This window comes from Nothobranchius furzeri, chromosome 3 (assembly GCF_043380555.1).
Source record: "Nothobranchius furzeri strain GRZ-AD chromosome 3, NfurGRZ-RIMD1, whole genome shotgun sequence".
Classification (NCBI taxonomy): Eukaryota; Metazoa; Chordata; class Actinopteri; order Cyprinodontiformes; family Nothobranchiidae; genus Nothobranchius; species Nothobranchius furzeri.
The window spans coordinates 88,356,458-88,383,771 of NC_091743.1; the positions used below are offsets into that span (position 1 = coordinate 88,356,458).

The window sequence follows — 27,314 nt, forward strand, 5'->3', positions numbered from 1 at the left end:
GAGACGGTCTCCATGCTGCTTTGTTTTGGTCACTTATGAGCGTGAGGCGAGTGGTGTTACGACTCTTCCTGGGGAGTTTGGCTCGTGTGCAAAAAGGAAGGGACAATAACGGGATTTAAAAGTTAAAATGATGATCAGGTTTGTTTACAACTACAAAAAAAAAAAAAAAAAATCTTTCCATCCACAGGTTGGGAATAATAAACTAATTCTGCCTGTGGGGAATTAAAACAAAAGTACAAATAAGTAGGGATATCCCACTGGGCAAAGATTACAGGGTTCTGGACCAAAATAAGAATCTCCAAAGGTCCAACTCTAAACTGGGCGGTTAAACCAAACTCAAGGTGATTTTTTAAACTAAACCGAAAACCCACAACACTCTAAATGTAATAAAAGGGAGATCTGCACCACAAAAAAGATGAACTCTAAACCAAAACGTAACAACTTATCCAAAAGCAAGAAGCTGTTAGCGAAGATGCTAACATTAGCTTTACCAACGTTAAGTTCAAGTAACCAAGTTTAAATAAACCAAAAACACCCAGCAGCAAACAGACCAGCATGGAGGAGAGACTGCTACCACCAAAACAGCTCTCCTAATGTCTGAAAGAAGCTCCTTAATGAAGGGAGAAACGCTCCCGGTGATTTTCTACATCTGCGGTAGAGACGGAGCAGCGCGTTTGACCCCGGACGTTGTTGTCCATTGCCGGGAGACGAAGGCGGTCAAAACAGGAAAGGAATCTAGTAGTGGACGGACTTTGTTCCAGGTCTTCGGTATTTGGCGGAGATGTTAGTGAAGGCGGAGAAGAGGGCGAACTAGAGGGAAAACAGGCAGATTCCTCCTCTATTTACAAACTCCTGGGGATGCAACAAGTGGGCGCGGTGCGTCAACTACCGGATCTGACGTCGACAATTTTTTTTTAAATCGAGCCGTCAATGTCATCCACGCGTCGCTACAGCTCTACTAGATGGTTTCATCGGATAAGAGAAATCCCCAGGAAAGAAACTTTAACAATGCATGTAAAGTCACTGACGGTTAGCAGAAATCTAAGCGTGTGTGTGAGGTTTCAGCTTTCATACCAACACATACCGTATGTGAGTAGCAGGTAAGGATTCAAACTGTCGGGACAGAAAGAGTTCCCTGTGTTTGAGCTGGTGCTTCTGTTGATCGGCCAGCGTCGGCTGTTTCGACTCTTCTTCAAATTCTCCTAAAAACATAAATACATCAGTATTAGTACTACAGACACATCAGTATTAGTACTACAGACACATCAGTATTAGTACTACAGAGACATCGGTATTAGTATTGCACACACATTAGTATTAGTACTACAGAAACATCAGTATTAGTACTTCAGAGACATCAGTACTAGTATTACAGATACGTTAGTATTAGTACTAAAGATATGTCAGTATTAGTATTGCAGATACATTAGTATTAGTACTACGGAGACATCAGTATTAGTATTTCAGACACATTACTATTAGTACTACAGACACATCAGTATTAGTACTACAGAGACATCAGTATTAGTATTGCAGACACATTAGTATTGGTATTAAAGAGACAGCAGTATTAGTATTGCAGACACATTAGTATTAGTACTACAGAGACATCAGTATTAGTATTTCAGACACATTAGTATTAGTACTACAGAGACATCAGTATTAGTATTGCAGACACAATAGTATTAGTACTACAGACACATCAGTATTAGTACCACAGAAACATCTGTATTAGTATTGCAGCCATATTAGTATTAGTACTACAGAAACATCAGTATTAGTACTACAGAGACATGAGTATTAGTATTGAAGACATATTAGTATTAGTACTACAGACACATCAGTATTAGTACTACAGAGACATCCATATTAGTATTGCAGCCATATTAGTATTAGTACTACAGAAACATTAGTATTAGTACTACAGAGACATCAGTATTAGTATTGCAGACACATTGGTATTAGTACTAGACACATCAGTATTAGTATTGCAGACACATTAGTATTAGTACTACAGACACATCAGTATTAGTACTACAGACAAATCAGTATTAGTACTACAAAGACATCAGTATTAGTACTACAAAGACATCAGTATTAGTATTGCAGACACATTAGTAATAGTACTACAGAGACATCAGTATTAGTACTAAAGACACATCAGTATCAGTACTACAGACTTCAGTATTAGTACTACAGAGACATCAGTATTAGTATTGCAGACACATTAGTATTAGTACCACAGAGACACATTAGCATTAGTATTGCAGACACATTAGTATTAGTACTACAGACACATTAGTATTAGTATTGCAGACACATTAGCATTAGTACCACAGACACATTAGTATTAGTACTACAGGGACATCAGTATTAGCACTGCAGACACATCAGTATTAGTACTACAGAGACATCAGTACTAGTATTGCAGATACATTAGTATTAGTACTAAAGAGACGTCAGTATTAGTATTGCAGATACATTAGTATTAGTACTACGGAGACATCAGTATTAGTATTTCAGACACATTAGTATTAGTACTACAGAGACATCAGTATTAGTATTGCAGACACATTAGTATTAGTACTAAAGAGACAACAGTATTAGTAATGCAGACACATTAGTATTAGTACTACAGAGACATCAGTATTAGTATTTCAGACACATTAGTATTAGTACTACAGAGACATCAGTATTAGTGTTGCAGACACATTAGTATTAGTACTACAGAAACATCAGTATTAGTATTGCAGACACAGTACTATTAGTACTACAGACACATGAGTATTAGTACTACAGAGACGTCCATATTAGTATTGCAGCCATATTAGTATTAGTACCACAGACACATCAGTATTAGTACTACAGAGACATCAGTATTAGTATTTCAGACACATTAGTATTAGTACTACAGAAACATCAGTATTAGTGCAGACACATTAGTTTTAGTACTACAGAAACATCAGTATTGGTACTACAGAGATATCAGTATTAGTATTACAGAGACATCAGTATTAGTACTCCAGACACATTAGTATTAATACTACAGACACATCAGTATTAGTACCACAGAGACATCCGTATTAGTATTGCAGCCATATTAGTATTAGTACTACAGACACATCAGTATTAGTACTACAGAGACATCCATATTAGTATTGCAGCCATATTAGTATTAGTACTACAGAAACATTAGTATTAGTACTACAGAGACATCAGTCTTAGTATTGCAGACACATTGGTATTAGTACTAGACACATCAGTAATAGTATTGCAGACACATTAGTATTAGTACTACAGACACATCAGTATTAGTACTACAAACAAATCAGTATTAGTACTACAAAGACATCAGTATTAGTACTAAAGACACATCAGTATCAGTACTACAGACATCAGTATTAGTACTACAGAGACATCAGTTTTAGCACTGCAGACACATTACTATTAGTACTACAGACACATTAGTATTAGTACTACAGACACATTAGTATTAGTGCTACATGGACATCAGTATTAGTATTGCAGACACATTAGCATTAGTATTGCAGACACATTAGTATTAGTACTACAGACACATTAGTATTAGTATTGCAGACACATTAGTATTAGTACTACAGGGACATCAGTATTAGTACTACAGGGACATCAGTATAAACACTACAGACACATTAGTATTAGTACTACAGGGACATCAGTATAAACACTGCAGACACATTAGTATTAGTACTACAGACACATTAGTATTAGTACTACAGGGACATCAGTATCAGTATTGCAAACACATTAGCATTAGTATTGCAGACACATTAGCATTAGTACTACAGGGACATCAGTATTGCAGACACATTAGCATTAGTACTACAGGGACATCAGCATTAGTACTACAGGGACATCAGTATTAGTACTACAGGGACATCAGTATTAGTATTGCTGACAAATTAGCATTAGTACTACAGACACATTAGTATTAGTACTACAGGGACATCAGTATTAGTACTACAGGGACATCGATATTAGTATTGCAGACACATTAGCATTAGTACTACAGACACATTAGCATTAGTACTACAGACACATTAGCATTAGTACTACAGACACATTAGTATTAGTATTGTAGGCACATTAGCATTAGTACTACAGACACATTAGCATTAGTACTACAGACACATTAGTATTAGTACTACAGACACATTAGCATTAGTACTACAGACACATTAGCATTAGTACTACAGACACATTAGTATTAGTATTGTAGGCACATTAGCATTAGTACTACAGACACATTAGCATTAGTACTACAGACACATTAGTATTAGTACTACAGACACATTAGTATTAGTACTACAGGCACATTAGTATTAGTATTGCAGACACATTAGTATCGGTCTTTATCAGATGGCGTATTGGGTGCTGTGGCACGTTGCATGATGGGATAGCTAGGTGTTTAAGCTACGGAAGCATTGGTCACTTTGTGTGTTATGGGATTATAATCCTGCAGAAAACGGTACACTCGTGTTGTAGGAAGGGCTGCCATTACAGGTCACACAATTACAAGAAGCCAAAACATGGTAATGACATCAAATGCAGCATCTGTACCTACACACTTTGCTATTATTCACCCTGTTAGTGTTTAACTTTCCATACTAGTAGAGCAGGTGTGGCTTTTGATGCATGTCTCCGTTTGGAACATGTTTAAACGGTTCAGGAGGCAAATTCAGGCTCTGTCTCTTTGGATTGTTGTCATTAAACTTTATACTGAACGAAACTTAACAATAAACAATGCTGAAAAGGCAAGAAAAGGATCCAGTCAATTCTGCTTTTTATTTTTCCCCATTTACAGTCACGGAGCTAGCGGTGCTAACGCCTCTGCTGTTAATTAAGTTTAAATGTTTCTCTATAGCTTTGCAACTATCTTCACAAGAAGGCAAAAGCAGTTAAAGGTATACAGGGTTCGTGTTAAGCAGATGTTTTCCATATTTCACCATTTATTTGTTGAATCTCAAGGCTGTTGGCCACTTTGACAGACTAGAATTACCCCGAATCATGCAGGTGCGCAGAAACTTTAAATGTTACAAAATCAATTAAAAAAAGATTCCCATCAGAACATCTGAGCATATCTGAGACCTGGCGACCATGCTCATCGCGACAGCGCGCTGAGGAGCTGTGATATGCAGCTTGGCGCACGTCTGTGGGTCGCGGTCTCCAGTGTGGCAGCGCAGTGCGGATTCAGCCTCTAAAACATTCAAACATCCATGAGTCTGTCTGAGGCTGAAGTCCAGACCTCATCCAGCCTCTTCAGAAAGCCCTCATAGAGACATTTGATTACGCATAAGCAGGTGACCTGTTCAGGTTTACGTGGAGCAGAAGGAAGGAGTGGTTTGGCCCACAACAGGTCAAATGTTCCTTACTTTAAGTAAAACTGTGTAACTAATATGTTGCTGGACACGCTGGCCAGCTTGTTATGACTAAATATAAATAAAAAACTGAATGAAAATTAAATTATACATTTGATTTATTATTTGAGAAATGAAAATGAAGCATGGGAAACAATCATGACTGTTTTAAATGACAACAAATATGCGCCGCGGTCGGAGTGTGGGTATTGTTTCTGTACCTGCTTGTATCGAGTTATTGATATTAACTTGTTTAATCAAGGCTACTTTTTACTTTTTCTTGATTATAAATATGTTGAAGTAGTTTAAATATTCCTGTGTCCATTCTGGATCTTTGCATTAATGTTTTATATTTACTTATTGTAAATGAATATAACTATACAAACATCTAACTCACTTGTAATAATAATAATAATAATAATAATAATAATAATAATAATAATAATAATAATTAATAGGGGTGCGACTTGATTAAAAATTAATCTAATTAATTACAGGTGTTGTATTCAATTAATCTTGATTAATTGAATTTTTTCATTAATTGACTCAATCAGAGTGCCCCAGTGCAGCTGTGGCTACATTGTAGCTCATCACCTCTAGTGAGTGAATGTGTGTGTGAATGGATGAATGATTTTGGAGTCCTCTGACTCTGAAAGGCGCTACACAATTGTGGCTCATTTATCAGTGTTTCCCCTACACAGGCTCAGGCGTGGCGCAACAACGACATTTTGTAGATTCTAGTCGCACTAACGAGCTTCAACGGAGCCTAGCTCCTAGGGCGAAAATTGCTGCCAACCCCCAGCAAAAGCCAGTGTTAATAAATCATATTAATGTTCACTCAAACCACAAATTGATCTAATTTATTCAAGGCATAATTGTAAAACAAAATAAAAATAATACAAATAATGAGTAAAGAAATAATTTGAATTAAAAAATACATATGTTTCTTCTGCTCACCATTTAAAAAAGTGAATTAAACAACAAAAAACATTTAAAAATGAAATCTGAAATAACATTTGAGATAACTGAAATATATTTTCCTGAAGTGTGTGTTTGTAAAATTTAAGTAAAATGTTTTGGATACGTACTGTCTAAAAAAAATAAAAATAAACGAACGAAGGAGCAATGCAATACATCGCCGCAGGCTAAACTCTCCCAGTTATCAATTTGTGCCCCCCCCCCCCCAACTTTCTTTGGCCCCTTCTGACCACCCCTATCAAAATGTTCTGGAGGGCGTCCCTGCCTAGCTCTGGTGTCACAGTAAGCAGCTCCTGTCTAACGGGGATGGTGGGCGGAGCCAGGACCAGCTGGGGAAATTCCCGTTTGAGTTTGGTGTTTTTTGTTACTCTGTAGCTCACCTGCTGCTGATGAGAGGAGTTCTCCTGTCAGGAACAGGTGAGCTGCTGCCAACCCTAACCCAACAAGCTTCTGTTCCTAGAAGCACGTTCTACCCAGACTGTAGTGACCTGTTATAGTTTTATAATTAATATTAAGTGAATGCACTAAAGCCACAGGTGATGGAAAATCAGATTAAATAAGCCTGAATATTTTCTCTCACAGCTCAGCTCTGTTAGAGATAAGCAGCTGTCTGCTTCAGCTGGACAACATCCAGTAGAAAAGTGTTCACAGATCTTTAATGAAGAAACAAGGTTAATCATTTTTAACTTTAATGTGGATTTTATTTCATTTCTAAGGTCTGGATGTCTGTGAACATTACTGAGTATTCTGATTGGTGTAAATAATACACACTATTATTAATAACAGGTCTGGATGTGGTTTGGTCTGAGGTCTAAAACTCTGCCCTGGGCCTCAAGCCCTGCAGATACATTTAGTTTCTATAAACAACAACAAATAAACAACAGCAGCTGGATTATACTTTGTTCCTCAAGTTGAATCACGTAGTTTAACAAGTTCTGCACGCTCACACGTTCACCAGCAGCTCTGCCAGCTGATTGGTTCGTTAGTAACTAGTGACATCATACAGGCCTGGTACTGAGCAGCATGGATGCATCAGAGGATTTCTCTGTAGTCAGTGTTCATGATGGACTAAAGACAGGACAGGATAAATAATCCATCACATATAATATTATAATACCATGAATATGTAGAGATACTTTATCATACATTCTCACCAGCCTGGAACTCTACTTCTCAAACACCATAGCATAGCATAGTTTGTTTATATAGCACGTTTAAAATGCAGCATGGGAGCTGCCCAAAGTGCTGCACAGGCTAAAACAAAACACAACCATTACAAGGAGCTAAAAGAAAGGATACAAATCTCAATCAAAGGCAGATAAAACATGATGAATACTAAGAACACATTAAAACAATGATACAATAAAACACTAAAACGAGTCACTGTCTAAAAGCCAAAGTGTAAAAGTGGGTCTTTAACCGAGATTTAAAAACCGCCAGAGATGGAGCCTGCCGAACTCCAATGGGCAAAGACTGATGCTTTTACATATAAAATGTCCATAATCTTCCACTGGGGGATTGGGGGGTGGCACTGGACCAAATTGTTTAATAATCATCATCTTTTTCATGTCTGCTCTTGGGTGCACACCTTGAGGTAGAGTAAGAACTGCGTGTGTGTGTGTGTATATATATATGTACATATATATATGTATATATATATGTACATATATACATATATATATACATATATATATATGTACATATATATATATATACATATATATAAGTATATGTATATATACATATGCACATATACATATATATGTATGTATATGTATATATATATATGTATATATACATATACACATATATATATATATATACATATACTTATATATATACATATATATGTACATATATGTATATATGTATATATATACATATACACATATATATACATATACTTACATATATATATATATATATATATGTACGGTACATATATACATATATGTACATATATATACATATACTTATATGTATATATATATACATATACATATATATGTACATATATATATACATATACTTATATATATGTACATATATGTATATATGTGTATATGTACATATATATACAGTATGTCAGAGAAATCTGAACTACACTTTCAAAAAGCTTGCCACGCCCCCTGCGAGCACGCATTCTCCTCCTCCTACCTGCTACTCTCACAGACGAACGGCGGCAGCAAAACGGTACCGAGTGTGCGCATTAGCTTCACTTTTTAAGTTGAACTACAGACATAAACGAACTTTATATTAAATAGATTTAATTGATTAAATTTGTCATAACCCTCTCAGGCTCAAAATAAGTTTTGATAAAAGGATAAACAACTAAGTCCTTCAGGGTTATGTCTGAGTTAAAAAATGCTCATGAGACACGTATGTGGAGTAACCAGGTAGGTAGGTTTTAACGTTGCACATCTGCAACGCCTGCCTCCAGAGGGTTAATAAAAATACTACATTTTTTCTTTTAGTATGAGAAATGTTGTGGTTTTTAAACATAAATATGAATGAACTTTTGAACAGTCTTCTAATGTTTAAGTTTCACCCGTATATAATGGCTTTCCTCACTTGCTTAGAATATTTTAGTGAAGTGAATGAAAGCAGCCTCCTGGAGGCAGAAAGGAACTTCACAGACCATGTTTCTCAACTCTGCTTCAAGTTACACCTCTGTAACAGACTCAAAGAGTTCAAAGGTTAACACAAGACTGTTAGAATAAAGTGTGAAAACTATAGAAAAGGAACAGCAGAGTCAATCTTGGTCATTCATCAGTGAAAGGATTAAAGTAGATCACTTACATTACAACCCTGACGATCAGAAATTCACTTTGGCTGTACGTCTGGGATCAATCAAATCAATCAATCAAAGCTTTATTTATAAAGCGCCTTCCGCAACCCTGTCAGGAAGCCCAAGGCGCTGAACATGGTACAGTAGAAGGTAAATATATTGAATAAATCAAAAATAAAAGCAATACAAATTACAAAAAAAGGTGAAAACATTCTGGTACAGGGATATGTAGCAAAATCTTGGTCTGACTTTGAACATTTAAAACACGACACATTAGAATATGTAACAGCACATGAGTGTGTGTGTGTGTGTGTGTGTGTGTGTGTGTGTGTGTGCGCGTGTGTGCACTTGGCCACCAGACTGCGCATTCCTAATTTCAGGCGGGTGAGTAATTTGTTGCAAGCTGGTGGGGAGGGCCCATTTAGCTTCATCCCCATGGACTCCGCCCCTGCACTCAGCCAAAGGAAACCCTGTCAGTAGGGGCATGGTGGAGAGAACACACCAGAAACAGACATGGCAGCGAGAAGGACAGTACCCCAGGCCACACCCCTTTGCTCACTAACCTCTCAACCCCCGCCTCCTTTCACCCTCTGTCCGGCTAGTCCCTGCCAGATAATGTGGGAGACCCTGTGTACCAAACCTGAGATGCCCATCCCCCCAAACATGTATGTTTTAATCACTCGCTCGCTCGCACACACACACACACACACACACACACACACACACACACACACACACACACACACACACACACACACACACACACACACACACACAGGAGTTGAATTTTACAAGCACACAACATAAAACAGCACAGGCAAACACTCACTTCCTTTTCTGACAGACACAAGACATGTCACACTTTGCCGTTTGCCTGATGTTGGCCTCAGACAGATCAAGGCTCTTTTGTTCCCGAGTGTGTGTGGATGTGGGAAGAGGAGCATTACCAAGTGAAAAAACTGAGCAGGATAAAGAAATTAGAACAAATGCGGTGCCTTGGTCTGCCTGGGTCGTGGCTCCCAGGTCAGGGAGTTTAAGATTTTGCGTCTGCCTGACCAATCCCGGTGGCTGCCTGGTGGGGTCTGGGTCCCTGGGCTCTGCTGTGTCCCCGGCGGGGGTGGTCGCCCCTGGGTCCTGGGCTCGGCCGGCTAGGGGGTGGGAGGATGCGGGCGGGCCTGTGGGCTTGCCGTCGATATCTCCCGGGACTCTGCCGGCTGCTGGTTGTGGCCCCCCAGGGCGATCCTCTGCGCCTCTCGAGGGGGGCGGGGGCTTTTCTGGTCGCAGTCTCCCTGAGGTTCCTGTGCTCTGGGGCAACTCCTGGATCTCTGGGACTTGGAGCTCCCTCCGTCTCCTTCACATCTTTAGGGGGCAGATCTGTGGCCCCTCACACTCTCTAGTGGACGCTCCTATAGAGAAACCTTACATAAACAAGCGAGTGTACACACACAGGTGCTCACATGGTGCTCTCATAAGTATGGACTTGGGCACGTCAAACATGTCTTAAGGCTGTGTTGGGCACTTAATGCACTGTGATTTATTATCGTGTGATTGTTGTATTGTTGTTGTGTCCTTTTTTTTTTTCTTCTTCTCTCTTTCTGCAGGTCTAGAAGCAGACTCTTGTTCATTATTGTTTATTTTTGTGGACCCACCCCCCCCTTCCTTTTGTCTCTTCCTTTCTCTTTCACCTCTGTCTCCGTGTCTGGCCGAAATTAAAAAGCATTCAACAACAATAACAATAAAGTTTTAAGTATCAGGCGTGACATTAAAAGCAGACGCTTTGATGCTCCACCTGAGAGTAAATCTGTAAGGCTTGTCACCAGCATTCAGACATCAATTCTGTTTGCTTCACAGCCAGACAGGACACGGGGGAAAAAAAAAAAAGAAATTAGAACAAATGAACAGTAGCTCAGGAGGTAGAGCGGATTGTCCAGTAATCGGAAGGTTGTAGGATCGATCCTGGAGAATTCGGTTGTTGTGTCCTTGGGCAAGACACTTCACCCACCTGGTGGTCAGAGGAACTCTATCAGAGTGCCCCTAGCTGTGGCTACATTGTAGCTCATCAGTGTGTGAACGTGAGAATAGTTCACTATTGGGTAAAGCGCTTAGGAGTCCCCTGACTCAGCTTCAGATGACGCTGCATCTACGTCACTAAATGCAGATGCGGGTCCAGAAGTAGCCAGAGCTGCACAGAAAGCCATTTACTTTGGTGACTGGGCGGTCTACAGTTACCACTTCCTCTCCACCCTCTCCCTATTCCACTTTTCCCAGGATCCACCGATTTCTCTCTTTCCTATTCATTTTCTCTCTCCCTTTCCTTACATTTTATATCACAATTTATATTTTTGGTCATTTTAAACATGTTTTTAAATAATTTTTTATATTTGAAATGTTTTGTTTTTGTGAAGCGCTCTTGAGAGGCGCTATATAAAAGGTTGCTTTCTTTATTACAATCGCTCTAATCGGGACAAAGAGAAACATTTTCTTTTCAAGTCCCGAATGTAGAGCGCCACAAAGGGCCTAATTAAAAAAAGAACGTACTGAAAGGAGACGGCAGAAGTAGATCAGTAATCTACGGCTTAAAACAGGGACTGAAACGGACGATGCTGGCGTTTACAGGGATCACTTTCTAACAGGTAAGAGATTACTGAGTGTTTTATTAAACTGTTGCTTAGAAACAGCCATAAAAACGACAGGTTAGCACAGTTTCATGCCATTTCACGTGTCCTGGCGGTAAATAGATTTCAGAGTGCTAATGTTGTTAGCAGTTAGCTTAGTGCTGTAACGTGGCGTTTATACCTTATTAAAACCAAACAAATGTACCAGTAATTTGAATTTAAAAGGCATAAAAAGTTAGTTACAAGTCGAGCCTGGCACACATACTGATGGCTAGCATTAGCAATAGCATTATTATAATGGGCTAATGAATTAAAATAGCACAACTCACTACTTACCTGAGCAAAAACAAGACAACGGTCATTTAAGGCTACTCCGGCTCACTCAATGGTTAACCAACCTGAAGCTGTAGGCTTCCAGGTTAGTAAAATATGAGAGGAAGGTAGTTCGTTATGCAGAAGGCTTCAGCGCTGGGTAAATCCTCCACAGCGTATGAAAAGTCAGACGGGTCACAACCTAAAGGGAGATGTATTTTTTGCGATATCACATTTGTGCCAGCTCATTTATAGCTTTAATAAAATTGCTTTCACCCATCATCGCGCTGTTTTCTCGTGGAGCAAAACACTTCCTGTCCTCCACTTGAGTTTTGTGCGACTGCAGAGTCCTGTGAGTGAAACCCAGCAACATATGTGTGGGCCATTTTAACCCAGACAAGTGTAGGCTGAACTCAACTGTCTGCCTCGCCGCACAAACCAGACACGAGGAGGCCGGGGAAGCCCTCACCTCTCAGACACGACTCACAACAATTCACCTGTGAGACGGGTAAAGTACCAACATTCAGTCATCCTGACGGCAGCCAGTCATATCAATAGTTCTGTGTTATTGAGACATGCTCTAAGCCTATACAGAGCACAAGCAACACATGATGTGTGTTTTCATGACAATTACAGCTCTCTCATTTGTTAAGCCTGAAGGGCTCTGGAAAGAAACCATCTTTCACTCTACTTGGGTTAACTCAGTCCACCTCAGTCAGACACAAAGGTCGCAGCACAAACTTATCAAAAGAGATCATCAGCAACAAATGAGACATAATTAAGCACTGTTTTACACGAAATTGTCTCAAGATGGAACGAAAGCATGCTTCAGGCCTCCACTGCTTACTGGTAGGACAACCTGCAGGCCAAAACTCACACTCACGAGTTTACAGCCACCACCTTTTCAGTTCTTCTGCAGAGTAGATCATTCTGAGGGGCAGACCCAGCATACTGGCTAAAGCCCATTACCAAAAATAGGTTTTAATGGACCAGCGTTGAAAGTTTAGTCAAGCAAAAACATAATGTAACTTCTTCATTTAAACAGTAGGAACTGCTTTCATCAAAGACTTTGTGGATCTATGTTAGGGCTGGGCAATGAATCGAAAATTTATCGTTATCGAAATTTCTGACTCTTATCGAGATTCTTTTCCCATGTCAATAAATCTGATAATACAAAAATGAAAAGATGTGTGTAGGTTGGCAGCGTTCATGTCCCTTTAGGAAGCTGTACCACCTTGAGTCACGTAAAAATGTGACTGAAAGTAATACATGTGACAAGGGTTGTCACGGTGTGAAAATCTAACCTCACGGTTATTGTGACCAAAATTACCACGGTTTTCGGTATTATCGAGGTATTTTTTTTAAACGTGCTACATTTTCACACAATTAAATAAACCCTGTATGTCAGGAAATATTGTCCTCAGTTTGTGTCTAAATTCTGCCTAAAATGTGTTATTTTGTAATTATGTAGTTTATTTGTTTACATTTTTCCCCTTTGGTCTTTAAAATACCAATATTTGCCCATAACTTCTTATTTTATGTCTGTTTGATGTCATCATTTAAAAATATTAGATCAGATGATACTCAGTACTCAAGTAGCCTTCTAATCAGATACTTTTTTACCCTTACTTGAGTAATAAACCCTATATCAGGAAAATATCGTCCTCGGTTTGTGTCCTTCCAGTGAGCTTTGCAGATGTGGGAAAATGTCATCAGGCAGTAATCGTTGTTAAATTCATAATTATTCTCGGAGAGAGACCAACTCTTATCTGCCCCTGGGAGCCCCGTAATGCATAGCGTCATTTCAACATGGCGGTGTCCGCGACACGGTTTATATGCAGGTAGCGGCGCTGCGGCTGCTTTATATAGCGACTCGTTGCGTTCTCCCTCAACCCAAATCCTCGGATCACGCATTTTAGCTAAAACGCTAACGTTAGCTTGCCTTGCGTTGACTGTAGAGTTGTGAGTGATGGTCACGCAGATGTGTCATGAGATTTGAAGCGTTGCTGCCTTTCACAGACACTTTTTCTGCACGTGCTGCAAACAGGATAGCCGTCTTCTATCAACTGTCCCTCGGCATTCTTCAGATATCCAAAAGATGCCCGTACTTCCCACTTTGTCTTCTTTGAGGGATAATAAATGTCCTGAGCGCTGCCGTCTCCTCCTTTGGCCATTATTTCAGCTTTAGCTTAAAGAAAGTTTTGGTTGTAAACAACAAAGTGCGCATGTGCCGCCGGCAACTTCAGCAGATGATACGGTGGCTGGTAAGGGTCACCGCGCCTACACCGCAGCCAGGGCAAACCCATCGGGAAAATATATATTTTTAAAAACAAGACGGTTATTATTATTGTTAACTTATTTACCGGGGTTTACCGCTACACCGGTTACCGTGACAACCCTACATGTGACAGCCCCATCTAGTGGACAACTTTTGTTTCTGTGCATACCTGTAGTTATCATTTATTTATCGTTATCGAGGTGAAATCCTCAATATAACATGATATTGATTTTAGGCCATATCACCCAGCCCTAATATTTGTCCATAAGTTCTCACCAGAGAAAGGAAAGAATGCTAAACTTGTTTAAGGTGACCCATTACCAGAGCATAGATTCACCAACTGAAGCAACAGTGGAGGTAATCCAGTATACGTCGCTGAGAATCACACCAGTCTAATCCCACTAAACTAGACACTAGACTGAGGAATCTGATTGTTTACACTTGTGACTTTTCAACTACCACACCAGTGTTTCACTACAAACCGTGTTAAAATACAAATGGAAATCTGGCGGTCTGCTTCAAAGAAAATACATTCAACGATTAAAGGCGTCGAACGCTGATTTAATCCACACAATTGCAGTTGTCTCTAGAATGAATGAATGCCTTGTAATTCGTACTGGGGAAAAAACACCAGTTTCAGGAACTAGAAAAATTGGACTCTTATTTTCTGATATTTGCACATCTCGTCTCTGATTGGCTAACAACAACACAACTCCACCATTGACTCTGCTTGCTCTGCAACGCTGATGATTTATCTCCACAAATAACACAAGCCTGGAAGAGTTCTGCTGTGTGGTGGACTTGCTAATGCTAACAGTTAGCTTCTACTTGCCTAGATGTTCTCCAGGATGCTAAACCCAACAACAGCCTTCCCCGGAGTGAGTCAAGACAGGTGAGTCCATTAATATTAAGTGACAGTGTGACGTAGATCTGTCATGGTTTTCTACCCTAGAGTTTCACCGTCTGTTTGCTATCAGCAGCTAATGCAGGAGACTTTCTTCATGTTCAGCCTGCATGAATCACTTTGACCAATGATTATTAGAATTATTAATAATAATAATAGTACATCAAACTTATGTAGCGCTGTTTAGGACACTCAAAGACGCTTACATGCACTCTCACATTCACACACTGCTAGTGATGGTAAGCTACTTGTAGCCACAGCTGCCCTGGGGCGGTCTGACAGAGGCGAGGCTGCCATTTGGCGCCGTCGGCCGCTCTGACCACCACCAACACAGGCAAGTTGGGTGAAGTGTCTTGCCCAAGGACACAACAGCAGAATACCCCTGGCGGGAGCTGGAATCGACCCCATGACCCTCCAATCATGAGGCCACCCGCTCTACCTCCTGAGCTATGCTGCCACCAATTAATTAATAATTAAATAATGTTTTTTCAGTGTTCCACACCTTTAACATTACAAAAGCGAAACATTAAAGTAACACTAAGCAGTTTCCTGTTCCTTCGCCCCACTGATTGAACTTGGAATCGTAACCTTGCAGCAGCTTGCTAACCCTAACATGAGCCAACTAATGTGAAAATAAACCACAAGGTAAAAAGATCCACACTGTTGGACAAAATATTACTTACAAGTCCAGTAGCAACAAAGCCAGGTCACCATCAGTCCATTACTTCATGTTCACTCTGGTTTTAGCTCTTTGTTTTGCCTCCAAAGATTATTCTCTTACTTTTACTTCCAGGATCCCCATGATGCCAATAAAATGCAAACTTCTTCTGTTTTTTTTTCTTGCGCTTTTAATTGGCGATCAGCGAGCTGAAAACGCTAACTGCCATTAAGCAGGTAAAGTGCTCCCCCTAAAGGGCACCAACCTGCTCCACAAAACTGGTAAGTGTGATTTCTGGTCAGCAGAGGGCTGCAGAGTTATATTCAAGGGGAAGTTGGTAAAGTTTATACACAGTCACTTAAACCCACTTTTTAAGGAATTACTTAAAGTGTTTAAAACTATTTAGTGTTACTTTAAATGTCTTTAGTTCAGTTTCTATAATGCTTCCAAACATGTTTTTAACCCTCTCAGGCTCAAAATAAGTTTTGATAAAAGGACGAACAAACTAAGTCCTTCAGGGGTACTTCTAAGTTAAAAAATGCTCATGAAAAACGCATGTGGAGTAACCAGGTAGGTAGGTTTTAACGTTGCAGATCTGCAATGTCTGCCTCCAGAGGGTTAAACATACAAAAAAATCCTGACCCTTCACATACAACATGTCTGCATCTACAGCCATGAGAGGAGGGAGAAACACACCAACATCAGTGCACATATGTGTGTCAGGATGACACACACATACATGCACATACATACATACACATGCGTACATGCATACATGCGCATGCGTACATGCACATACATACAAGTACATGCATACATGCGCATGCATGCATACATGCACATACATACATGCACATGCATACATACATACATGCACATGCATACATACATACATGCATACATACATGCACATGCATACATGCACATGCATACATACATGCATGCATACATGCACATACATACATGCACATGCATACATACATACATGCACATGCATACATACATGCACATGCATACATACATGCACATGCATACATACATGCACATGCATACATGCACATGCGTACATGCAAATGCATACATGCACATTCGGAGCGCGCGACCCCGAATCCGCCAGGCTTAACTCATTTTCTGGGGGAAACCCTGCACATGCATACATACATACATGCACATGCATACATACATACATGCACATGCATACATACATGCACATGCATACATACATACATGCACATGCATACATACATACATGCACATGCATACATACATACATGCACATGCATACATACATGCACATGCATACATACATGCACATGCATACATACATACATGCACATGCATACATACATACATGCACATGCATACATGCACAACATACATACATGCACATGCATACATGCACATGCGTTCCCACTAGGGCTGGGGTAAACGATTATTTTTAAAACGATTATTCTGACAATTATTTTATCGAATAGTCGACTATTCTAATGACTATTTAGAAAATTAATCTAATGATTATTTTTCTATTGCACAGTTAATAAAAACCAGAAAATCTCAAATAAATTCCTCAAAAAAATTGATCAATTGTTACTGTAAGAGAATAAACACTACAGGCCTTCCATTTTGTATAACACTGCGTTTATTGTGTTGGTTGGTTATGTTCTGGTGACGTGTAGAACTTGGGAGTGCAGGCTGCTGCCTGAGAGGTGGTTGGAGACGGAGTGTCTCCATGCTGCTTTGTTTTGGTCACTTATGAGCGTGAGGCGAGTGGTGTTACGACTCTTCCTGGGGAGTTTGGCTCGTGTGCAAAAAGGAAGGGACAATAATGTGGGATTTAAAAGTTAAAATGATGATCAAGTTTGTTTACAACTACAAAAAAAACATAAATCTTTCCATCCACAGGTTGGGAATAATAAAACTAATTCTGCCTGTGGGGAATTAAAACAAAAGCACAAATAAGTAGGGATGTCCCACTGGGCAAAGATTACAGGGTTCTGGACCAAAATAAGGATCTCCAAAGGTCCAAACTCTAAACTGGGTGGCTAAACCAAATCTTCATTAGTTTGCATGTCATTAGCAACCCTCCAAGTTTTTACAGTCAGATAAAATAAGGTGGTGGACGTATGTTGACTAAATATAAGACACATGCTTGGTGAAAAGCTAACTGCTGTTAAATAAACAAAAACGCACAGTGAGTTACATTTAGCTCTTCTTTCTGTGCGACGTTGCCACACGGAAGCTCACATGTGCTTTTTTTTCCCACTGAGCCAACGTCGTACATTGTGGTGGTTTGTTGGTCGTTAATATTTGTGTACAACTCAAAAGTGTTCAGCTGACAGTCCTTAGGCATGCTGATGCCGTTAAAAAAATTATCTGGACATTAATTATTAATTAGAAAAGATCAAGATCATAGAATGTCTGAGATCTTAAAAGTACACTGTGTAAAATGCACTTCCAAATCAACTTTGACCCTTTGACGTTGGTTCTAGTTGGTGCTGGAGTGAGAATCGTGTGATTCGTGCATTCCCTATAGCTGTTTAATGCCATAACTTCTGAAACCTGTTGAACTGATTCTAATTCAACTGAAGTAAACGTCCATGGATGAAAAAGCCAAAGTGTGACTGATATGAAAAGATTCTTTATGAGTTCATTTGACGTCCTTTGGCTTTGATAACAGCACACAATCACTGTGGTGTTTTTTTTTATTTGTAAACATTTATTTTCATGCAGTGTTGCATTAATCTTTCACTATAATCTTGTATTGATGATGGGAGAGTCCAACCACTGCTTAGATCAGACCTGGGCATTTTACGGCCCGCGGGCCACATACGGCCCTTTGGTTGACTTTGACTGGCCCGAGTAAGGTTAATTGGAAATTACAAAATAAATGTATTTTCTCATTTTACCTCATGCATGGGCTAAGGCTGCATTGCTTTTATTTTGAAGTTGTTTTTTACGTGCACAATGACGCAATACGTATAGCAACAGGTGCCCGCGGTTGACATGGTGATTGTAGCCCGAGAAATGTCCGCTCATGCAAAAAAAAAAAAAAAAAAAAGAAAAGAAAGAAAGATGCCGAATGCAGGATTTTCAACAAAAATTGGACTGCTAAGTATTTTTTTTACTGAAGTCGGAGGTAAAGCCGTGTGTTTGGTTTGCGGGGAGGAGATTGCCGTGTTTAAGGACTACAATTTGAGTCGGCATTACGACAAGAAACACTCGGAAAAATACAAGAACTTGTCTGATGCTGAGAGCTGAGAGGGCACGGACATCCGAAGCTTTGCTAGCAAAGTTGCAAAAGCAGCAAGGCTGTTTTACTAAGCTTCACACATCCAGGGATGCAGCAACCAGGACCAGCTTTGTGATATCCCACAAAATAGCTAAAAACAGCAAGTCGTTTTCGGAGGGAGAGTTTGTCAAAGAGTGCATGGTGGACTCCGCAGCACTAATATGCCCTGAAAGAAAGGCGCATTTGAGCAAATCCCGCTGTCCAGGTGAACCGTGGGGAACCTGGAGCTTCAGCTGCAACGTGAAGTGGCAAGTTTTGACTTTTTCTCATTAGACGAGAGCTGTGATGTCCGGGACACAGCCCAGCTGCTCGTATTTGTCCGGGGATAACGGACTTCAGGCTCACAGAGGAGCGGGCAGCAATGCGGTCGATGAAAGGGACGACAGGGAGTGATCTTTTTACAGAGGTAAATGCGTGCACGGACACTCTGGGATTGAATGGGAGAGACTGTCAGGTGTCACAACAGACGGTTGTCCAAATCTTACGCCGGGGACACACCGGCCGCGGAAGCGCCGCAAAGCGCCGAGAAGCGAATCGCTCACGAAATTCGGCCGCTGCTCGCCGCTCCTCAGTTCAGATCAGACGCGCCCCAGTCGAGGCGCGCCTCGGCTCAGCTGTAGTTTTTCTTTTAAACACTTGGTGTCCTCCATTTCCTCTCTGCCTTTTCTCAGCTTTTTTCCTCTACGTTTGAGTGTTTGTGCGCGCGCGCGTAGGTGTGTGTGAAATAATATTATAAATAAATATTTTCCTTGAACGTGGACACACCGTGTGTGTGTGTGTGTGTGTGTGTGTGTGTGTGTGTGTGTGTGTGTGTGTGTGTGTGTGTGTGTGTGTGTGTGTGTGTGTGAACCTAAGTTTCTGCCAGTTGAATCTCTTGGAACCCGCTCCAATTCTGCAGCTGTATCCTAGCAGTTTCTTCCGACATGGGAACGTAAATAACCACGTTTTTCGGGGGTTGTACAGCTCCTTGTGTTTCTCAACTTCCATAATTAATTTAAAGTCATCCATCCTAACTGCTTGCCTCAGACTTTCTGCCTCTCTGTCCTGTTTGCTCCGTGAAAAGACACCCAAAACCACACCCCCCTTCACGCGGTCACACACGCACACAAGTTCGATGTGTGTGTGTTCGTGTGGTTTTTCTGCAGTGTCTGATTACGAACACATTTGATTGCGTAATTTTATTTTGAAATACTTTTTTGTTAACGTTACCGGCCTGCCTCTTATGTCTAGGTTTGACTTCCTGCCAGAATTGACGCGATTCACCCACGGCTCGCGGAAAAAATAGAGCCGACGCCGAAATGATCGCTGCACGGCGCGGGCTGGGGCGCCGGCGCGCACCGGCGCGAGGCGATTCGCAGCGCTTCGGCGGCCCATGTGGTCTATAGAATAGCTTAACAAGGGCGCCGAATGAAGGCGGCCCCATTTTCGCGGCGCTTCCGCGGCCAGTGTGTCCCCGGCGTAAAATGTCAGACTTTAGAAACGCATGCAAGATAAAGTGACAGAAATCGATGCAGATCAAAAATAGGTGTTTTTGCATTGTATTATACACCAACATGTGTTGTGCAAGTCAGTGCTAAAAATCAACCATGTTACTGATGTTGTTACTAAAATAATAAACTTCATCAGGGCGTGGGCGATGAATCACAGACAGTTTGTGGCTCTTTTGGAGGACCCCACACAGCTGTCAGATGGCTCAGCCTGGGGAAAGTGCTGAAGAGGGTTTGGGACTTGAAAGCAGAGATTCAGGATCTCTGCTGGATTTCTACTCTTCTCTTAAGGAGGAGAACGTTCCAAACCTGAGGAGACATGCTCAGAAGATGTTGGTTCTCTTCGGCTCTACCTACATTTGTGAACAAACATTTTCAATGATGAAGTTTACAAAATCCAGGTATAGATCCTCTCTCACTGAAGATCATTTGTCAGCTGTGCTTCGCATCTCCACCTCAGACATTCAACCTGACTTTGATGCACTCGTTAAAGCCCAGCAGAGACTAGATTTCTCTCACTGAATAAGAAAAAATCGCTTAAAAACACAAAATAAGGTGTTTGGACCACAAATGTAGGCAGCTAGCAGTGAACTGGGACACTTTTTTTAAACCTCCTTCTCAAGATCACAGTTGAGTTATTTTATTTTACAGACAATACTGTGTGTCTGTAGAATGCTAAGAACCTCTTTCCAACAATATTTGAAAGTCAGAATGTGTTTTGGAGTGAATGTGACTGAAACTGTTAACTAATATAAGTCACAAATGTTTAACAAAAACCAAATGCGCACTTTGTTTACCATTGCCTTGGGAAATTTGAATAAATCACATTTTTGTAAGCCAACCTCACTTTTTCCTTTTTGCTCATTTATAACATATAGTCTACTCTTACCAGCTTGAAAAAATGATGGTATTTACTGCTTTTTATAAAGAAATACCATTAATATTATGCATAATTGACTTCAGCCTTTTGGCCTGGCCCTCCACAATATTTTCTGTTTCTCATGTGGCCCCAAGGAAAAAATAATTGCCCACCCCTGGCTTAGATCCTTCTCCAGCGCATCCCAAACCTGATCCATGAGTGAAAATCGGGTTCCCTGAACCACTCTTTCATTATTTCAGCCCAACGAATCCTGGAATTGTCACCTTGGAGTATACCTATCCATGGCTGGATTTGGGTGGTGAGGTTAATTGGACAAATGGTTTGAATGCCAAGCCTAACAGCAGTTTTTTCTAGGATGTAAGGAGTCTCTCGAAATGGACGTGCTTCAGGAAAAGTGATGTTGTTCATTTAACCCTGGAGCAAACCTTCTGCCATTCACAACATAAAAGCTGAGGAGGTGCTCTGAGGCTTTTATGTGAAACACAATGAGGAACAGGCTCATTAAAGGCAGCGAGCTGTATCACACACACACTCGTGTTGCACTAAAGAAGCCCTGAGAGGAGGTCTGTGGGTGCTACTCACTTGCGTTGCTGTCAGCCAGTGTGTTGAGGTTGCCTGAGATGTCTCTCCTCCTGAACAGACACACCACCTTCGCCTCCACGTTTCCATTGGCTGTCTGTAGGTGGACAGTCTGTGGTTAAAGTCAGGACTATAATGTTGCAAAGGGGCGCGGCTTAGACGTTCTCTACAGCCAGCCTGCTTTTGTCCTTCTCCATTATGGAGTTTCTCTATCCAGTAAGAAGAGAAACAGCCAGAAAACTCATGCATCTTGTTTATTGCATTAACTTGGTTAACGGCACAAAGACTCAGCCAACTGAAGAAAAAGCTAATTTGATTTGATCAAACTCAATATATTTATTTAGATGTCTTTCACCATTACTCTCTTCAGTATGTACTATTAGTCAGCTAAATCCAATAGTATTAAAGTACATGTAAAAAAACCTCATCAGGTACCATGTGTGCAGAAACCTCTGTGAGCATGGATGTAATAGTTTTGGGGGAAGGGGGGGGGGCATGTCCCCCCCACTTTTTCCAAAGTCAAGTTTTGACCCCTGCACTGTTCACCATCCAAAAACAATATCACGCTATATTATATTGACACTGGTTGAGTTCAAGGACCAAGCGGAAAACAGCCGTTTGTGTTGAAGCCGGTTTCCCATTAGAGCGTACTGTAAAGATACCCCCCCCCCCCCCCGTGTCCCCCCCACTTCTAAAGTGAAGATTACGTCCATGTCTGTGAGACCAGAAATGTTGTTTCCAGTTACGCTCAGTCATCTACCACTCTTGTGGGGTAGTCTCTACAAACACATGGAATGATATTTTATTTAGCTGTAGGACACGAGTTAGAGGGAGATGACAGCGTTTTACTGAAAGCTGTAATAATTTAGATCTATTCTTGCTTTGGTCCCCAGCATGATCACTGCTATGATGATATATGCTTTCACTTATGTTGTTTTAGACCGTAAGTCCCTAACTTAACAATGCTTTCATTTCGGTCTGGGTCTAGATGACAGATGTGCCGTTTCTCCTTCTACTCATGTAGAATTAGCTCCCTTTAGCAGCCGGCAGTCTGCACAAGTTCCTTCATTTAAGAGTGTTATATAAATGAGTTAATCCTCTGACTGGGAAACAGCTCAGTGTTGTATGCTGTTGCTGTTATGCAACTGGTTCCAGTCCCAGTGCTAATAACTTTCAGGGTACCCAGTCCTTTTAAATCCTATCTTTCAAAATCAATGTTAGCTAGGATGTCTAACAGATGAATGACCTACTGAGCCGGCGATAAATCCATTTTATCATAGAATTTGAATTTCTCATTTATGAAGATGTAATTTTGGGAAAATCAGACTCTTTCTCCACTCCTGGAGTTCCGTAGTTTAGAGTAAGGTCTTACATAAAATGCTGTTTGATTAAATATGTTTGCACGAATGTTTCCCCAAAGAAAACATTGCCTTAACATTACGATTTTAGCAGAAAGAAGTTGGAAGTCCCCAAATCATCCGCTGCTGTGTTTTCAATCGTGCTGCCGTTGGAGGACAGTGTCCAGACATTCACTAAAACCCGCTACTGCCGGATAGTTGGCTCTGCTGCAGCACGCATTCAACGCACCTGAGAAGCCTCTGGTTCAATCTGGTCATAAAGCATTAATGCAGCCAATTAAAGTTTGGTTGCTTACACACGCTGGTGAATAGTTTAGTCCAATACCAACACAAAACTACTGTAGCATTCACGCTAAATCAAAACATTAGCACAATGAAATAACGAACCGTGTATGATATGTAATGTATAAAAAGCTTCTTTGGTCACTGGGAAATAGTTGTAAACTGAACTGTTGGTTCAGACGTCTTGGTGTATGTCATAGCTCCATTCCAAACATTAACCTGACCCGGGTTCGGTTCCCGGCCAACGCAAACGTTTTTAATCCCACACACGTTGGCCTTGTGTCCGTGCTGTTTTTTGTTTGTCTAGTAGTATAAATGTGTGGTATATGACCTTATGCATATAAACTGAGATGTGCACACATCTACATGACTACATCTGCTCCGTTCATGCTGACAGACGTTCTGAAAGATCTGTTTGCTTTTGACATAAAGGATTTTATTCAAGTGGTTAAAAGGTAAAACAGCTATAATAAACACATCAAACATTGGCAGCAAAAATTTCAGTCTACAATACAGCAGAATGCCAATTTTAACACTTTTCAAAATAATCTAAGGAAGCATTTAAAAAGCTTTAACTATATTATCTTGTTTACCAAGCAGGGTTTACAGCTTGTATGTAGTTTTTTTTTCATTTGTAATTTCTGTTTAAGAAAGAAAAGGGAGAGAAAATTAATTAAATAGGAAATCGGATTTGGGATGAAAAATATCTGAGATTGTATTTTAAGACATACCACCCAGCCCAACATAGATGATGTACATCACAGTATCACACGCTGCATTCAAAGCATTTACTTTACTTTGTGAAGTGCCTTGAGACGCTTCTTGCCGTGATTTGGCGCTATATAAAAAACTGAACTGAAATCAACTGAAAGGGGAAAAACAAAGCCACTGACCTTGTTGAGCTCTTCTATTCTCCGTATCAGGTAAGGGTTGCTGGAGGAATTCTCAAAGTAAACATAATCTGGAACAAACAACAACACAAAAGGTTTCATTTAACTTAACATTTGCTAAAACACAACACTTGAGATGTTCAGTTTGGGTATTGGAGCTCACGCACCACTCTAATCATCCTGATGGTGCTACAGGTTTCCTGCACCAGGGATGGGTACCTTTGACATCTGAATCGATTCGGTACTAATTCCCGGTACCTAGGAATCGATACGGTACTTAACGGTGCCAATTTTAGATACGTTTTGAGTGTTTAACATTTTAATTCTCTTTTATAATTAAATCTATTTTTTTCTCAATGTATAAACATATTTAATAATAATAATATATTTTATTTAAAAGCGCCTTTCTGGTCACTCAAGGAGACTGTACGGAATAAAAACACAAATCATTCAGTAAGTAAACATACGTAAACATGAACAAACAAGGCACTCTAAAATTCAAAGCTGATATGTGGTTATGAAGAGGTGATTTTTGAGTTTTTTTTTTAATTCTGTGAATGAGTTAATGTTCTTGATGAGAGGGGGAAGGGAGTTCCAGAGTTTGGGAGCGGTGCGGCTGAAGGCTCTACTCCCCATGGTGCTGAGACGGAAGGAGGGCCCAGAGAGATGAATGGAGGAGGACCTGAGGGAACGGGACGAGGTGAACGAGATCTGTGAGGTAGTGAGGGGCGAGGTTATGGATGGCCTTGAAGGTGAGAAGGAGATTCTTGTAGTTAATCCTGGTGTGCACTGGTAGCCAATGGAGTTGTTTGAGGATGGGGGTGATGTGATGAGAGATGGGAGTTTTAGTGATGATGCGTGCGGCTGCATTCTGAACCAACTGGAGCTTACGGCGGGTTTTCTGAGGGAGGCCTGAGAGAAGAGAGTTACAATAATCGATACGTGATCTAACCAGACCATGGACAAGAATAGATGCAGAGTGGACATCAAGGGAGGGGCGAAGACGATTAATGTTACGAGGATGGAAATAAGTTGACCGTGTGATGCTATTGATATGAGATTGGAAGGATAGTGTGCTGTCTAGGATGCCACCCAGACTCTTGACCTGGGGAGAGGGGGAAACTGAGGCATTATCAACTGTGAGAGAGAAACTGTCCAATTTTGAGAGGATGTTCTTGGTACCAACCAAAAGAAGTTCTGTTTTGTCTGTATTTAATTTCAGGAAGTTCGAACTGAACCAGGATTTTATTTCTTGAAGGCAGGTGATGAGGGAGAAGGGAGGAAGTGCAGAATTTGGCTTACTGGACAAATAGAGCTGGGTGTCATCCGCGTAGCAGTGAAAATGAATATTGAATCTGCGGAAGATATTGCCAAGGGGAAGGTTGTATATAATGAAAATAAGGGGCTAGGGCTGCTCGATTATGGCAAAAACAATAATCACGATTATTGTGACTGAAATTGAGATCTCGGTCATTTAAGACAATTTTTCAACTTATGTTGATTTTATTTGTTTTTATTCAGTCATAAAATTGCTCAGGGCGCAATCAGGACAAAAATAAATAAGAAACAAGATGATCACTAAAATAACTCCTGATTCCCAGTATAAAAAGACCAATAAACTTATAGCTCATAATTTAAGACCCAAGGGCTATAGACCTTGGTTTAACTCATGTAAGTCTAACCAGTACAGACCCAAATACCAATATCTTGCAAATACTGACAGCAAGAATTATACAGCGGCATTTATAACAAATAAATGCAAATAAATTGATGTTCACAAAATGTTGCATAACATTTATTTAGTCATGTCAAGGTGCTGTAGGAGAGTGCACTAGCACCGTGTCCTCAGAGAGATTAGTTATTGTTTATCAGCGTGAGGAACTTATTTCTACCTTATTTATAAACTATTTATTTACAGGTCCATCAGTTAATGTAATAATTGTCCCAACCACAGCTGCACCCCCCACCTCCCAACCCGGTCTCACAGCAATCAGGGGCAAGCTGCACGTGTGTTTAGCGTGCCGCACGCGCACATTTAGCCGTTTTTAGCGGCTCAGGAGCCCGCAGGTGCGGTGTGTGTCACTCACTCTGGTTAATCCAACAGTGAGCCATATAACTGTTTCTTTAGCGACTGACACATCACTACACCATTCCCTTTCCTAATGTCCTGAAGAATGGTCCGGAGCGCAGGCGGAGTGTTTAGCTAACCTGCAGGAAATGTCGACGACAGTTATCCAGAAAGTAGCTAAGGGTTACCAGAGATGTTTCTGAGGTGTTCGCTAGGTACTTGTAAGATTTAAAAAGTCAAGAAGGGGGTCTGAAAAGCTGTTGGAAATAGCGTCAAAGTCGCCAAGTTGGCAACACTGTGGAGGAGCGCTTCATTTGCAACTCAGGGCAGCGCAAGTGGGAGGAGCAAATAATCGGCTTGTTTTGTTTTTATAATCATTCAAAACTCAGATCGTAATTGGGATTAAAATTCGATTAATTGAGCAGCCCTAGGAGGGGCCCCAGGACGGAGCCCTGGGGCACACCAGAAGAGACAGAAGAGGGCTGTGAGCGGGAGGATTCGATAGTAATGAACTGAGTGCGACCTGATAGGTAGGACTGAAACCACTGAAGT

At 40.6% G+C, this 27,314-nt stretch overlaps 1 protein-coding gene across 2 annotated transcripts in view; it reads right to left on the reverse strand.

The window, feature by feature from the left end:
• Window positions 1–27,314, reverse strand: part of mta2 (metastasis associated 1 family, member 2) — a 53,379-nt gene that overhangs the window by 16,452 nt on the left and 9,613 nt on the right. For both annotated transcript variants that reach the window (XM_054733695.2, XM_054733696.2), the window contains exons 2-4: window positions 24,698–24,765; window positions 22,168–22,261; window positions 1,085–1,202 (exon numbers count right to left, since the gene is read on the reverse strand). In XM_054733695.2, the coding sequence (XP_054589670.1) occupies window positions 1,085–1,202; window positions 22,168–22,261; window positions 24,698–24,765 (280 nt within the window). The remainder of the gene's footprint in view (window positions 1–1,084; window positions 1,203–22,167; window positions 22,262–24,697; window positions 24,766–27,314) is intronic.